Source organism: Drosophila miranda (assembly GCF_003369915.1).
Source record: "Drosophila miranda strain MSH22 chromosome Y unlocalized genomic scaffold, D.miranda_PacBio2.1 Contig_Y2_pilon, whole genome shotgun sequence".
Taxonomy (NCBI): domain Eukaryota; kingdom Metazoa; phylum Arthropoda; class Insecta; order Diptera; family Drosophilidae; genus Drosophila; species Drosophila miranda.
Window position 1 is genome coordinate 4,606,454 of NW_022881614.1, and position 16,462 is coordinate 4,622,915.

General features: G+C 44.6%; 1 protein-coding gene across 1 annotated transcript; it reads left to right on the forward strand.

Moving 5' to 3' along the window:
- The first annotated feature begins 6,221 nt into the window (after nt 1-6,221).
- LOC117192932 (mitochondrial import receptor subunit TOM40 homolog 1-like) lies at nt 6,222-7,196 on the forward strand. Its single transcript, XM_033397662.1, has one exon. The coding sequence runs from the start codon at nt 6,222-6,224 to the stop codon at nt 7,194-7,196; it is 975 nt and encodes a 324-aa protein (XP_033253553.1).
- The last annotated feature ends 9,266 nt before the right edge of the window (nt 7,197-16,462 follow it).

A 16,462-nucleotide genomic window follows, 5' to 3' on the forward strand; every position in this document is an offset into this window, starting at 1 on the left:
TGGCTCAAAACTATGCCAAAAATACTGCTTTTCTTTTTTATCAAATTGAATTTGTTGGAGTTAGGCCTAAACAAAAATCGAACAAAAATCCACTCAAAAACATGCGATTGTTGGCCCCTCCCTCTTTCGTATAAACTGCACTATGGATGGAATATCGGGTATATTATTATATTTCTTAGAGTAAAACTTTTTTAGGCGAAAAAAAAAATCTTAAATCTATTAAAAAAGAAATATGTCCCAATGCCAAAACTTCCCGCTCCATCGAGGATTTTTTTTTGTACACGATTAAAATTAAAAATCGCTCAATTTTTAAAAACAAACAATTTGTGGAAATTTATAAATTTTATTCAAAAAATCAAATCAGAAAAATTAAGTTTATTAATATTAATTAATTAATAATTAATATAACAAATTTGAGTTATATCTAACAAAAAAATAGCCACAGAAAATCGCGTTCCTTCGAGGGATCAATAATTTTGGAGAAGGAGAGAATATCGACTATAAAAACGATAGCCTTACAACCTCCATGGTGGGCCTGTGGATTAACGGATTCATAGGTACTATATGACCCGTGACCTTTATTTCCGCATCCGTTTCAATCAAAAATTTAAGGCCATCAGCCATCAGGCATCAGCCATCAGCCGCTGACGAACTGCAAAAATGATGCAAGCTAATGGCGAGATTGTACATAAAATCATCATCAGGAATCCCATCAATCCCTTTGCGCTGCATTGACTTTCAATCAGCAGCACTCGCAGCACTGCCCTGCCACTCCATAAGGCAGCCCGCAGCACCCCACCGCCGGGCTGCCTTCCGTTTATGCCCCATTCAAGGTCAATACAAAATGGCGGCTCGAATGCAAAGCGTATCCGTGAAAGGCATTAGCACTCCCCACCACTCCACACGCACGCTTTTAATCCGCTTTTCGGGGTTAAAGTGCAGGATTTGCGAAACTTTTCACGAAAACTGCATGCAGGAAAAAGGAAAAACACAAAACACATTTCATTTGTGTTTTTTTTTTTTTTCAATAGTACAACACAGATCTGAATGGAAAAGCAAAGGATGCACGCAGTACGGGTATGGGCATTACTTCCATTGATTTGGGAGACCCAAGACCCAAGAGATTGTTAAGAAACTGAATAGACGGGTGGATTCCATTTCCCACAGGAAACTCCAGGTTAAAAGGTCTCCAGAGCGCTGCCGCAGAGGGTATTTAGAGGGTATCGTCTTGTCTAGACACACTCGTTGTCTGCTTGCTTGTGTGTTAATTAAAAGGCTACCATTTACAGACATAAATATACACATATATACTAGAGAGATATTCGATGCCAAACAATGGCGGGGCCAAAGTTCAGCGACGTGCGAAAGTTGTCAGAGAGGAGATAGCCTTTGTTTTGGCTACTCCCACCCCCACCCCCCAATGCCCAGTGGATGGGTTTTAGTGGGTGTCTGGGTGTACTCTCTCTCTCTCTCTCTCTCTCTCTCTCTCTCTCTCTCTCTCATGTGGTTGTCCTTTAGCCTTGGGGGCCCCTCTGTATCTCCGTCGCAGGAAGCTGTGCTTCCGCTTGACATCTCCCTGGCCTGAAAAGTGTTTGTGTGTGTGTTTCATCATTAATTAATAGGCACTAACAGGCCAACAGGGCCGCCACGTGTTTGTGGCGACTGATTGATACCTTATATAATCATAAAATATGATTTCCTCGAGGAAAGTATCCCAGGATTTACCTAGAACTTGCTTAGCACATAATTTAACCTATTTTCCCGAACAATACTTGCCAATTGAATTTCTGTTAATTTTGTGGGAATTTTTTGCCTTTAAGTAATTTAAAAATTGCAAAATTTGTATCCAAAATGCAGGGTTTTCCCATTGTATCAATCTTCTGTTTTGCCAGAAGACCCCTCTCGAACTAGTTATGCGCTGTTTACCGCGTAACTAGCTACGCAACTAGTTACGCGGGAAGCGAACGCGGACCAGGTCTTCGTCGACTACAATGTACTAGTTCTGCAACTAGTTACGCGGGAAGCGAACGCGGACCAGGTCTTCGTCGACTACAATGTACTAGTTCTGCAACTAGTTACGCGGGAAGCGAACGCGGACCAGTCGAAAAAGAACCGAAAAACGAAGCCGCCTTCGGTTTGTTTTTGAAGGCGGCAAATAACCGCAATTCCGTGGAGTTAAAGTGCCCACTCAGCTAGTTTTTACCGAGCCACGACATGCAATAAGCACCGAAATGGTAAGTTAATCGTGATATTTTACTGTAGTTGCGCTCGTGGAATGAAAGAGACAAGAATTTACACAAACAAAATGCATTTGTTTCCTCGTTTGCTTTATGCGTTGATTTTGTTCACTTCTGTACAACATCTAATCGCTGGAAGAGTCTTTTGTGTAAACATTTATTAAAAAAGTGGAAAAGAATTAATAAATAAATCAAATTAATATAAACAGGGACGTGCAAATATATACATATTATATATTTCAAATAAAATGATGACCAAAAGGCATTTGCGTAGACTCCGTAAGAGTGAAAGGGAAGCTAACATTGCAAAGTAAGCGTTGTGCAGGAAAGATAACAGATAACAGCAATGAAATCGATTCTCCAGCCAGCTGGCGTTTTGAGCGGCTTAAACTTTATTTTGAGTGAGGAAATTGTTCTAGCCTATAACGTCGATGGGGTCCAAGGGAAGAAGGCCCTTAGGACCCACAAAGAATTTTTTGCAGCTTTGCTAGGTAAAATACCATTTACACTTCTAGAGATTTAAAAATTTTTCATATAAATTAAAACAAATATTAATTACAGAATGTATTCCGCCTGGCGATGAGCCCCCCGAAAACACTGTGCGGAAGGCAATGCAAAGGATGAAGAAAAGGGTGTTTAAGAAGAAGTGTCTTGCCAAAAACCAGGAGTAGGCTAAGCATCATATAATTAAAAATTATTCGTTATAATGAAAGACATTGTGTTTTTATACCCGATACTCAAAAAGAGTATTGGGGTATATTAGATTTGTGGTAAAAGTGGATGTGTGTAACGTCCAAAAGGAATCGTTTCCGACCCCATAAAGTATATATATTCTTGATCAGCATCAATAGCAGAGTCGATTGAGCCATGTCTGTCTGTCCGTCTGTCCGTCCGTCCGTCTGTCCGTCTGTCCGTCCCCTTCAGCGCCTAGTGCTCAAAGACTATAAGAGCGAGCGCAACGATGTTTTGGATCCAGAATTCTGTGATATGTCACTGCTACAAGAATATTTCAAAACTTTGCCCCGCCCACTTCCGCCCCCACAAAGGGCGAAAATCTGTGGCATCCACAATTTCGACGATACGAGAAAACTAAAAACGCAGAATCGTAGAAGATGACTATATCTTCTAGAGTGCAAAATCTGAACCAGATCGTATAATTATTATAGCCAGAATCAAGAAAACAATTTCATTTTTTCTCGCCCTGTCTCTCTCTAACACACACGTAGCATAGCCGGCTTTGCTTAGAGTAAAACATTAGCGCCTAGATCTCAGAGACTATAAAAGCTAGAGCAACCAAATTTGGTATCCACACTCCTAATATATCGGACCGAGACGAGTTTGTTTCAAAATTTCGCCACACCCCCTTCCGCCCCCGCAAAGGATTAAAATCTGGGGATATTCACAAATCTCAGAGACTATTAAGGCTAGAGTAACCAAATTTGGTATCCGCACTCCTGTTAGATCTCACTATAAAACGTATATCTCAAAATTTCGCCCCACCCCCTTCCGCCCCCACAAAGGACGAAAATCTGTTGCATCCACAATATTGAAGATACGAGAAAACTAAAAACGCAGAATCATAGATAATGATTATATATATCAGATTGCTGAATCTGGATCAGATCAGATCATTTTTATAGCCAAAAGGAACAAATCAATTTGCACTGGCTACGCATCGCCCGACGTCACGCTCAGACTGATTTTCTGTCTCTCTCGCACGCACTCCTTGTCGTGTCGTTTAATATTAGTGGCGTCTGCCGGAGGAGAGCCATACTGACTTAGTATCGGGTATAACTGTAGAGTTGCGGTCTCCGCAGCAACTCACAACGTTCCCCCTCGTTATTTTTGTATTATTCCAGACTGCCAGATTGACTACTACCAATAGTCAGTTCGGAACTAGTTACTGGTAACTAGGTCAGAGCTAGCTACGGGTAATCGAAGGGTAATCGAGCGGGAACCAGGGGTGGTTCCGCCCTAGGACATGCATGTGTTAAATTCTCCGCTGAAATACATTGCGGGTAATCGATCTGGAACCAGGGAGGTGAGAATGGTAGCTAGTGCGGCACCAGTGCGGAACTAGTTGGCTGGTACTACATGTATACATGTGTGGTTTATGGGCTTGTTTGTGTGTGTGTGCGTGTGTGTCTGGCCAAGTTAATTCAATTTAATCAGATTGGTAATTAGTCGGGGGCCTGCTTTTGCTGCCCTTCTTGTTTCCATAAATAGTTAATAAACAATTTCGGAACTTTTGAGGTTTATCCAATTTCTAGGGAGTGCAGAGAAGCACAAAAACAAACAGCAGGTAGGACAAAAACAAACAGTACTCGAAGCATTCCATTCTCTCTCTCTTTCTCTCCTTATAAAGGCTGTGGGCGTGCCTTATTGATGTAATGTTTCCATAAATTGTGTGATGTGTAATTAGGAAATTGGTTTTGTTTTAATAAGCATTTAATTGCTTTACACTGTGTATGTTCTGTTCTAGAGCCGATTCTTAATTTTTTTTTTTACAAAATATAGGGTTATGGAGAGACCTCTCCCTGGGGGTATATGATATGACATATGAGAGCTTTCATTGGTGTATCCCAAACGACTGACCTTTGACTGTGTATCGCAGTGTCCTTCCTCCTTCATCCCCACAATTGAATTATTCCATCCCCCCAACCCCCTCTCCACAATCTGTCAGGGCGATTATTCGTCCAATTACAAGATTTCTGGCAATTTGAGTAATTAGTCGAACATTCCATTTGCTTCAGTAATCCAAAAATCAATAATCTCCCACAACAGCAACAAAACCAGCAACAACGAAGACGGAAAGGTAATCAGATTTATATAATTTATTCATCTCTCATCGGGAATCGTATTTCAAAAGGGTGGAAAGGGGAGGGCAGGGCAGGGGGCTGGTTACATCGAAGCAGCGACCTTCACACAGAAATTCAACCCGAAACCGAAACGAAAACGAGGGGGAACGTTGTAAGTTGCTGCGGAGACCGCAACTCTACAGTTATACCCGATACTAAGTCAGTATGGCTCTCCTCCGGCAGACGCCACTAATATTAAACGACACGACAAGGAGTGCGTGCGAGAGAGACAGAAAATCAGTCTGAGCGTGACGTCGGGCGCTGCGTAGCCAGTGCAAATTGATTTGTTCCTTTTGGCTATAAAAATGATCTGATCTGATCCAGATTCAGCAATCTGATATATATAACCATTATCTATGATTCTGCGTTTTTAGTTTTCTCGTATCCTCAATATTGTGGATGCAACAGATTTTCGTCCTTTGTGGGGGCGGAAGGGGGTGGGGCGAAATTTTGAGATATACGTTTTATAGTGAGATCTAACAGGAGTGCGGATACCAAATTTGGTTACTCTAGCCTTAATAGTCTCTGAGATTTGTGAATATCCCCATATTTTCATCCTTTGCGGGGGCGGAAGGGGGTGTGGCGAAATTTTGAAACAAACTCGTCTCGGTCCGATATATTAGGAGTGTGGATACCAAATTTGGTTGCTCTAGCTTTTGTAGTCTCTGAGATCTAGGCGCTAATGTTTTACTCTAAGCAAAGCCGCCTATGCTACGTGTGTGTTAGAGAGAGACAGGGCGAGAAGAGAGCGGTTTCCCCTGCCATCTGTCTCCCTCGCTCTCTCGCTCCCACGCTGTTTGGGGTTTCTTGTGTAGTTTCGTAATTAAAATTAAATTTATGTGTAAATATAATAAATATATTCGTTCTTTGACACCTACTGAGAGTTTTCTGGCATTTAAAACGTAAATTCCGTCTGCCAACGCTTCAAAGAGCATTGTCAAACACTTATTGACACTATTTTCAGTGCTGCAAAATGCGATGTGTGTTTCTTGTTGTCAATTTTCATTTGCCTTCCATTCAAAACATTTTTTCGTCTCAGTGTGGACAAGTCTCTGGAAAGTCCTGTACAAAATATTTTTTACAAACTTGTAAAAATTTATTTTTGAACGTTATATTTTGATCCGAGATGGTGTTTGCATCGAGTGGTCGCCATCCGCCACCGCTGCCGCCGCCGCCTCCTCCTCCTTCATCGTACCAGTCCTGGCAGAAGCCGACCCCGCCGAAGCCCGAGTCCTTGGAGAATCCCGGTACGGTGGAGGAGCTGTTCAACAAGGTGCGCGAGACACAGCCGAACTGCTTCGAGGGCGCCAAGATAATGCTGAACAAGGCGCTGAGCAACCACTTTCAGATGTCGCACACGCTCCACATAAACAACACGTCGCCCAGCTACCACTTCCAGAGCATCTACGCGGGCACCCAGAAGCACACCGCCACCGAAGCGTACCCCGTGCTGTTGGCCGACCTCGACGGACAGGGCAATCTCAACTGCAACGTCATCCATCAGGTCTCGAAGCGATTGCGGTGCAAGATCGGCGCCGAGTTCCAGCCGGGCGTCCAGAACACGCCCAACCAGGCGACGGCCGACTACCGCGGCGGCGACTGCACGCTCTCGCTGACTATGGCCTCGCCCGGACTCGCCACTCGCTGCGGCATGATCGTGGCCAGCCTCCTCCAGTCCGTGGCCCCCCGCTGGGCCGTCGGCTCGGAGTTGGCCTACCAGTGCGGCTACAATGTGCCGGGCGGCCAGAACGCCATCGTCTCGCTGGTGGGACGCTACGACAACGGCCTGTCGATGTCTTGCGCCAAAATCGGGCCGCCGGGCATCCATCTGGGGCACTATCGGAAGTGCAGCGAACAGCTGCAGATCGGACTCGAGGTGGAGACCTGTCTGCGCACGATGGCCTCGGTGGCAACGATCTCCTATCAGTCGAAGATACAAAAGGGGGACGTTCAGTTCCGCGCCAGCCTCGACACCAGCTGGCGCGTCTGCGGGGAGCTCGAGAAGCGGCTGCAGCACTCCCCCTTCACGTTTCTGCTCTCTGGTTGCATGCAGCACAAAACGGGCCAGTTTAAAATCGGAGCCGGGGTGGTCATTGGCTGATGGCTCAAAACTATGCCAAAAATACTGCTTGTCTTTTTTTTCAAATTGAATTTGTTGGAGTTAGGCCTAAACAAAAATCGAACAAAAATCCACTCAAAAACATGCGATTGTTGGCCCCTCCCTCTTTCGTATAAACTGCACTATGGATGGAATATCGGGTACATTATTATATTTCTTAGAGTAAAACTTTTTTAGGCGAAAAAAAAAATCTTAAATCTATTAAAAAAGAAATATGTCCCAATGCCAAAACTTCCCGCTCCATCGAGGATTTTTTTTTGTACACGATTAAAATTAAAAATCGCTCAATTTTTAAAAACAAACAATTTGTGGAAATTTATAAATTTTATTCAAAAAATCAAATCAGAAAAATTAAGTTTATTAATATTAATTAATTAATAATTAATATAAAAAATTTGAGTTAAATCTAACAAAAAAATAGCCACAGAAAATAGCGTTCCTTCGAGGGATCAATAATTTTGGAGAAGGAGAGAATATCGACTATAAAAACGATAGCCTTACAACCTCCATGGTGGGCCTGTGGATTAACGGATTCATAGGTACTATATGACCCGTGACCTTTATTTCCGCATCCGTTTCAATCAAAAATTTAAGGCCATCAGCCATCAGGCATCAGCCATCAGCCGCTGACGAACTGCAAAAATGATGCAAGCTAATGGCGAGACTGTACATGAAATCATCATCAGGAATCCCATCAATCCCTTTGCGCTGCATTGACTTTCAATCAGCAGCACTCGCAGCACTGCCCTGCCACTCCATAAGGCAGCCCGCAGCACCCCACCGCCGGGCTGCCTTCCGTTTATGCCCCATTCAAGGTCAATACAAAATGGCGGCTCGAATGCAAAGCGTATCCGTGAAAGGCATTAGCACTCCCCACCACTCCATACGCACGCTTTTAATCCGCTTTTCGGGGTTAAAGTGCAGGATTTGCGAAACTTTTCACGAAAACTGCATGCAGGAAAAAGGAAAAACACAAAACACATTTCATTTGTGTGTGTTTTTTTTTTTTTTCAATAGTACAACACAGATCTGAATGGAAAAGCAAAGGATGCAAGCAGTACGGGTATGGGCATTACTTCCATTGATTTGGGAGACCCAAGACCCAAGAGATTGTTAAGAAACTGAATAGACGGGTGGATTCCATTTCCCACAGGAAACTCCAGGTTAAAAGGTCTCCAGAGAGCTGCCGCAGAGGGTATTTAGAGGGTATCGTCTTGTCTAGACACACTCGTTGTCTGCTTGCTTGTGTGTTAATTAAAAGGCTACCATTTACAGACATAAATATACACATACATATATACTAGAGAGATATTCGATGCCAAACAATGGCGGGGCCAAAGTTCAGCGACGTGCGAAAGTTGTCAGAGAGGAGATAGCCTTTGTTTTGGCTACTCCCACCCCCACCCCCCAATGCCCAGTGGATGGGTTTTAGTGGGTGTCTGGGTGTACTCTCTCTCTCTCTCTCTCTCTCTCTCTCTCTCTCATGTGGTTGTCCTTTAGCCTTGGGGGCCCCTCTGTATCTCCGTCGCAGGAAGCTGTGCTTCCGCTTGACATCTCCCTGGCCTGAAAAGTGTTTGTGTGTGTGTTTCATCATTAATTAATAGGCACTAACAGGCCAACAGGGCCGCCACGTGTTTGTGGCGACTGATTGATACCTTATATAATCATAAAATATGATTTCCTCGAGGAAAGTATCCCAGGATTTACCTAGAACTTGCTTAGCACATAATTTAACCTATTTTCCCGAACAATACTTGCCAATTGAATTTCTGTTAATTTTGTGGGAATTTTTTGCCTTTAAGTAATTTAAAAATTGCAAAATTTGTATCCAAAATGCAGGGTTTTCCCTTTGTATCAATCTTCTGTTTTGCCAGAAGACCCCTCTCGAACTAGTTATGCGCTGTTTACCGCGTAACTAGCTACGCAACTAGTTACGCGGGAAGCGAACGCGGACCAGGTCTTCGTCGACTACAATGTACTAGTTCTGCAACTAGTTACGCGGGAAGCGAACGCGGACCAGTCGAAAAAGAACCGAAAAACGAAGCCGCCTTCGGTTTGTTTTTGAAGGCGGCAAATAACCGAAATTCCGTGGAGTTAAAGTGCCCACTCAGCTAGTTTTTCCCGAGCCACGACATGCAATAAGCACCGAAATGGTAAGTTAATCGTGATATTTTACTGTAGTTGCGCTCGTGGAATGAAAGAGACAAGAATTTACACAAACAAAATGCATTTGTTTTCTCGTTTGCTTTATGCGTTGATTTTGTTCACTTCTGTACAACATCTAATCGCTGGAAGAGTCTTTTGTGTAAACATTTATTAAAAAAGTGGAAAAGAATTAATAAATAAATCAAATTAATATAAACAGGTACGTGCAAATATATACATATTATATATTTCAAATAAAATGATGACCAAAAGGCATTTGCGTAGACTCCGTAAGAGTGAAAGGGAAGCTAACATTGCAAAGTAAGCGTTGTGCAGGAAAGATAACAGATAACAGCAATGAAATCGATTCTCCAGCCAGCTGGCGTTTTGAGCGGCTTAAACTTTATTTTGAGTGAGGAAATTGTTCTAGCCTATAACGTCGATGGGGTCCAAGGGAAGAAGGCCCTTAGGACCCACAAAGAATTTTTTGCAGCTTTGCTAGGTAAAATACCATTTACACTTCTAGAGATTTAAAAATTTTTCATATAAATTAAAACAAATATTAATTACAGAATGTATTCCGCCTGGCGATGAGCCCCCCGAAAACACTGTGCGGAAGGCAATGCAAAGGATGAAGAAAAGGGTGTTTAAGAAGAAGTGTCTTGCCAAAAACCAGGAGTAGGCTAAGCATCATATAATTAAAAATTATTCGTTATAATGAAAGACATTGTGTTTTTATACCCGATACTCAAAAAGAGTATTGGGGTATATTAGATTTGTGGTAAAAGTGGATGTGTGTAACGTCCAAAAGGAATCGTTTCCGACCCCATAAAGTATATATATTCTTGATCAGCATCAATAGCAGAGTCGATTGAGCCATGTCTGTCTGTCCGTCTGTCCGTCTGTCCGTCCGTCCGTCTGTCCGTCTGTCCGTCCCCTTCAGCGCCTAGTGCTCAAAGACTATAAGAGCGAGCGCAACGATGTTTTGGATCCAGAATTCTGTGATATGTCACTGCTACAAGAATATTTCAAAACTTTGCCCCGCCCACTTCCGCCCCCACAAAGGGCGAAAATCTGTGGCATCCACAATTTCGACGATACGAGAAAACTAAAAACGCAGAATCGTAGAAGATGACTATATCTTCTAGAGTGCAAAATCTGAACCAGATCGTATAATTATTATAGCCAGAATCAAGAAAACAATTTCATTTTTTCTCGCCCTGTCTCTCTCTAACACACACGTAGCATAGCCGGCTTTGCTTAGAGTAAAACATTAGCGCCTAGATCTCAGAGACTATAAAAGCTAGAGCAACCAAATTTGGTATCCACACTCCTAATATATCGGACCGAGACGAGTTTGTTTCAAAATTTCGCCACACCCCCTTCCGCCCCCGCAAAGGATTAAAATTTGGGGATATTCACAAATCTCAGAGACTATTAAGGCTAGAGTAACCAAATTTGGTATCCGCACTCCTGTTAGATCTCACTATAAAACGTATATCTCAAAATTTCGCCCCACCCCCTTCCGCCCCCACAAAGGACGAAAATCTGTTGCATCCACAATATTGAAGATACGAGAAAACTAAAAACGCAGAATCATAGATAATGATTATATATATTAGATTGCTGAATCTGGATCAGATCAGATCATTTTTATAGCCAAAAGGAACAAATCAATTTGCACTGGCTACGCAGCGCCCGACGTCACGATCAGACTGATTTTCTGTCTCTCTCGCACGCACTCCTTGTCGTGTCGTTTAATATTAGTGGCGTCTGCCGGAGGGGAGCCATACTGACTTAGTATCGGGTATAACTGTAGAGTTGCGGTCTCCGCAGCAACTCACAACGTTCCCCCTCGTTATTTTTGTATTATTCCAGACTGCCAGATTGACTACTACCAATAGTCAGTTCGGAACTAGTTACTGGTAACTAGGTCAGAGCTAGCTACGGGTAATCGAAGGGTAATCGAGCGGGAACCAGGGGTGGTTCCGCCCTAGGACATGCATGTGTTAAATTCTCCGCTGAAATACATTGCGGGTAATCGATCTGGAACCAGGGAGGTGAGAATGGTAGCTAGTGCGGCACCAGTGCGGAACTAGTTGGCTGTTACTACATGTATACATGTGTGGTTTATGGGCTTGTTTGTGTGTGTGTGCGTGTGTGTCTGGCCAAGTTAATTCAATTTAATCAGATTGGTAATTAGTCGGGGGCCTGCTTTTGCTGCCCTTCTTGTTTCCATAAATAGTTAATAAACAATTTCGGAACTTTTGAGGTTTATCCAATTTCTAGGGAGTGCAAACAGTACTAACAAACAGTACTCGAAGCATTCCATTCTCTCTCTCTTTCTCTCCTTATAAAGGCTGTGGGCGTGCCTTATTGATGTAATGTTTCCATAAATTGTGTGATGTGTAATTAGGAAATTGGTTTTGTTTTAATAAGCATTTAATTGCTTTACACTTACACTGTGTATGTTCTGTTCTAGAGCCGATTCTTAATTTTTTTTTTTTAGAAAATATAGGTCTATGGAGAGACCTCTCCCTGGGGTATATGATATGACATATGAGAGCTTTCATTGGTGTATCCCAAACGACTGACCTTTGACTGTGTATCGCAGTGTCCTTCCTCCTTCATCCCCACAATTGAATTATTCCATCCCCCCAACCCCCTCTCCACAATCTGTCAGGGCGATTATTCGTCCAATTACAAGATTTCTGGCAATTTGAGTTACATCGAAGCAGCGACCTTCACACAGAAATTCAACCCGAAACCGAAACGAAAACGAGGGGGAACGTTGTGAGTTGCTGCGGAGACCGCAACTCTACAGTTATACCCGATACTAAGTCAGTATGGCTCTCCTCCGGCAGACGCCACTAATATTAAACGACACGACAAGGAGTGCGTGCGAGAGAGACAGAAAATCAGTCTGAGCGTGACGTCGGGCGCTGCGTAGCCAGTGCAAATTGATTTGTTCCTTTTGGCTATAAAAATGATCTGATCTGATCCAGATTCAGCAATCTGATATATATGATCATTATCTATGATTCTGCGTTTTTAGTTTTCTCGTATCCTCAATATTGTGGATGCAACAGATTTTCGTCCTTTGTGGGGGCGGAAGGGGGTGGGTCGAAATTTTGAGATATACGTTTTATAGTGAGATCTAACAGGAGTGCGGATACTAAATTTGGTTACTCTAGCGTTAATAGTCTTTGAGATTTGTGAATATCCCCAGATTTTCGTCCTTTGCGGGGGCGGAAGGGGGTGTGGCGAAATTTTGAAACAAACTCGTCTCGGTCCGATATATTAGGAGTGTGGATACCAAATTTGGTTGCTCTAGCTTTTATAGTCTCTGAGATCTAGGCGCTAATGTTTTACTCTAAGCAAAGCCGGCTATGCTACGTGTGTGTTAGAGAGAGACAGGGCGAGAAAAAATGAAATTGTTTTCTTGATTCTGGCTATAACAATTATACGATATGGTTCAGATTTTGCACTCTAGAAGATATAGTCATCTTCTACGATTCTGCGTTTTTAGTTTTCTCGTTTCGTCGAAATTGTGGATTCCACAGATTTTCGCCCTTTGTGGGGGCGGAAGTGGGCGGGGCAAAGTTTTGAAATATTTTTGTAGCAGTGACATATCACAGAAGTCTGGATCCAAAACATCGTTGCTCTAGCTCTTATAGTCTTTGAGCACTAGGCGCTGAAGGGGACGGACGGACGAACGGACGGACGGACGGACGGACGGACAGACGGACAGAAAGACAGGGCTCAATCGACTCGGCTATTGATGCTGATCAAGAATATATATACTTTATGGGGTCGGAAACGATTCCTTCTGGACGTTACACACATCCATTTTCACCACAAATCTAATATACCCCAATACTCATTTTGAGTATCGGGTATAAAAAACGAGGGGGAACGTTGTGAGTTGCTGCGGACACCGCAACTCTACAGTAATACCCGATACTAAGTCAGTATGGCTCTCCTCCGGCAGACGCAGCTAATATTAAACGACACGACAAAGAGTGCGTGCGAGAGAGACAGAAAATCAGTCTGAGCGTGACGTCGGGCGCTGCGTAGCCACTGCAAATTGATTTCTTGCTTTTGGCTACAAAAATGATCCGATCTGATCCAGATTCAGCAATCTGGTCTCCGTCTTAGTCGCCTTCTCGTATTAGCTAGGTGTTTCACAAGTGTGTTAGACCTATCCGGGGGATACCTGGCATGTGCCGGCGGTTACGAGTTGCTTAGTGCTCTTTAGAGGGAGCAGAACATCCCCGTGTCTTCTTAGTCGCCTCATACGACAAGCTGTGACATGCTGTGGTGGTATTCTACTGCCCGCTCACCACACGGGAGTGTGTGTGTGTGTGTTTTTTATACCCGATACTCAAAATGAGTATTGGGGTATATTAGATTTGTGGTAAAAGTGGATGTGTGTAACGTCCAGAAGGAATCGTTTCCGACCCCATAAAGTATATATATTCTTGATCAGCATCAATAGCCGAGTCGATTGAGCCCTGTCTGTCTGTCCGTCTGTCCGTCCGTCCGTCCGTCCGTCCGTCCGTTCAGCGCCTAGTGCTCAAAGACTATAAAAGCTAGTGCAACGATGTTTTGGATCCAGACTTCTGTGATATGTCACTGCTACAAAAATATTTCAAAACTTCGCCCCGCCCACTTCCGCCCCCACAAAGGACGAAAATCTGTGTCATCCACATTTTTTAAGATACGATAAAACCAAAAACGCAGAATCGGTGAGGATGACCATATCTTCTACAGTGCAAAATCTGAACCAGATCGTATAATGATTATGGCCAGAATCAAGAAAACAATTTCATTCTTTCTCGCTCTGTCTCTCTCTAACACACAGGTTTCATGGTCGGTTTTGTCAATTGCAAAATATGAGTTCAAGGATCTCAGAACCTATAAGAGCCAGAGCAACCAAATTTGGTATCCACACTCCTGTGATATCGGACCTTGACCGTTTCGTGTCCAAATTTCGCCACACCCCCTTCCGCCCCCGCAAAGGACGAAAGTCTGGGGCATCCACAAATCTCAGAGACTATTAAGGCTAGAGTAACCAAATTTGGTATCCGCACTTCTGTTAGATCTCACTATAAAACGTATATCCCAGAATTTCGCCCCCCCCCCTTCCGCCCCCACAAAAGCACGAAAATCTGTTGCATCCACAATATTGCACATTCGAGAAAACTAAAAACACAGAATCATAGATAATGACCATATCTATCAGATTGCTGAATCTAGATCAGATCGGATCAAAAGCAAGAAATCAATTTTCAGTGGCTACGCAGCGCCCGACGTCACGCTCAGACTGATTTTCTGTCTCTCTCGCACGCACTCTTTGTCGTGTGGTTCAATATTAGCGCCGTCTGCCGCAGGAGAGCCATACTGACCTAGTATCGGGTATAACTGTAGAGTTGCGGTGTCCGCAGCAACTCACAACGTTCCACCTCGTTTTTTTTGTATTCTATTACTTTTATTATGCTTTAATACTAGTTCTTATATAGGGTTAGCAACTAGTTGTGGGGGTCTGGGACTGTGGTTTGTTGGTGGGGTAATGGGGCGTAGCTATGCGGGACGGACGCAAAGCATTGCTTCGTAAGCCGTTCATCCTTACTCCTCCGACACTTTCCTTTCCCTCTCCGCTCTCCGTTGTTCCCGCATTATAGTGGCGGCGAACCTAGTGGTGGCATCCCACGCCTTGGGATTCGCTACCATGAGCGGCACGATCCCTCCGACGCTAATGCTGGTGGCTAGCTCATCCTCTAGCTGGCGCCTCTCGTACTCGAAACGGTGGCATTCAAAGAAGACGTGGTGAGCGTCCTCCACGATACCTCGACCACATGATGGGCATCAGTCCTCCGTTTCGTGTCCAAGCCGCTTCAGGTACGATCTGAAGCATCCGTGGCCGCTGAGCACCTGAGTGAGGTGGAAGTCCACCTGTCCGTGCTTCCTCTCCAACCACAGCTTGATATCCGGAATCAGCTGGTGGGTCCAGCGTCCTTTAGTCGAGGAATCCCACTTCATCTGCCACCTCCAGACGGTCTCGAGCCTGGGTGATTCTCTCTCGACTCCGGTGGGAGGATTGTGGGTGTCCCTACGAGATAGCTCGTACACCTCGGCCCTTTCCCTCGCTTGCTCTGCTATTGGGACTATTCCCGCGATGACCAGTGCTGCGTCGTCAGATATGGTTATAAACGCGCAGGCGATCCTGATGGCACATAAGCGGTGCGTTGCTTCGACTCCTCGCATATAGCTCGGCACCTTCGTCGCTTTGGACCACACTGCGGCAGCATACAGGAGCTGAGAGGAGACGACAGCTGGTTATCAGCTACCTCCTTGCTTGCTTTGGCCCCCTGGTGTTGAGCAGGATTCGCGAGAGTGCTCGGCAAGTCTGTGCGGCCTTTGTGTTGGCGTACTCCAAGTGCTCTCTAAATGAAAGCGTAGTGTCCAGCATTACTCCTAGGTATTTAAGAGCCCTTTGCGAAGTAATGTCGTGTCCGCCGACCGACACTCGGGCCGTCTCCACCTTCTTCCTGCTGCTAATCAGAACAGCCTCGGTCTTGTGGGCCGCCAGCTGTAATCCCGCTATGGCGAGCCACGTCTCCACGGCACGGATTGCCCCGTTTGCAGCTGCTTCAACTGCTGCAAGGTCCTTGGCTACCACTACGATGGCGACGTCATCGGCAAACCCGACGACCGTCGTGCCCTCGGGAAGGTTCAGTCGCAGAACTCCATCACACATCGTATTCCACAGGAGCGGCCCCAGCACCGACCCCTGCGGGACTCCAGCAGTCACTCTATATGATCTTATCCCTTCGCTCGTCTCGTACAGCAGCACCCTCTCACTGAGGTAGCTGTCCACTATTCTCAGGAGGTATTCCGGGATCCGTAGCCTCCGTAGGGCTTCCATCGTTTTACCCCAGTCTGCAGAGTTGAAAGCGTTTTTTATATCCAGGGTAACCAGCAGGCAGTACTGCTTTTGGCCCGCTCTCCAGCGGGTCCCACTTATTGCATTCTCCGCTATGTTGGTGACTATGCCAATGGCATCCAGGGTTGATCTGCCTTCCCGGAAGCCATACTGGTTG

What these genes read in the sequence shown, in the direction of transcription:
- LOC117192932 (XM_033397662.1), top strand. Translation starts at nt 6,222, where the DNA reads ATGGTGTTTGCATCGAGTGGTCGCCATCCGCCACCGCTGCCGCCGCCG.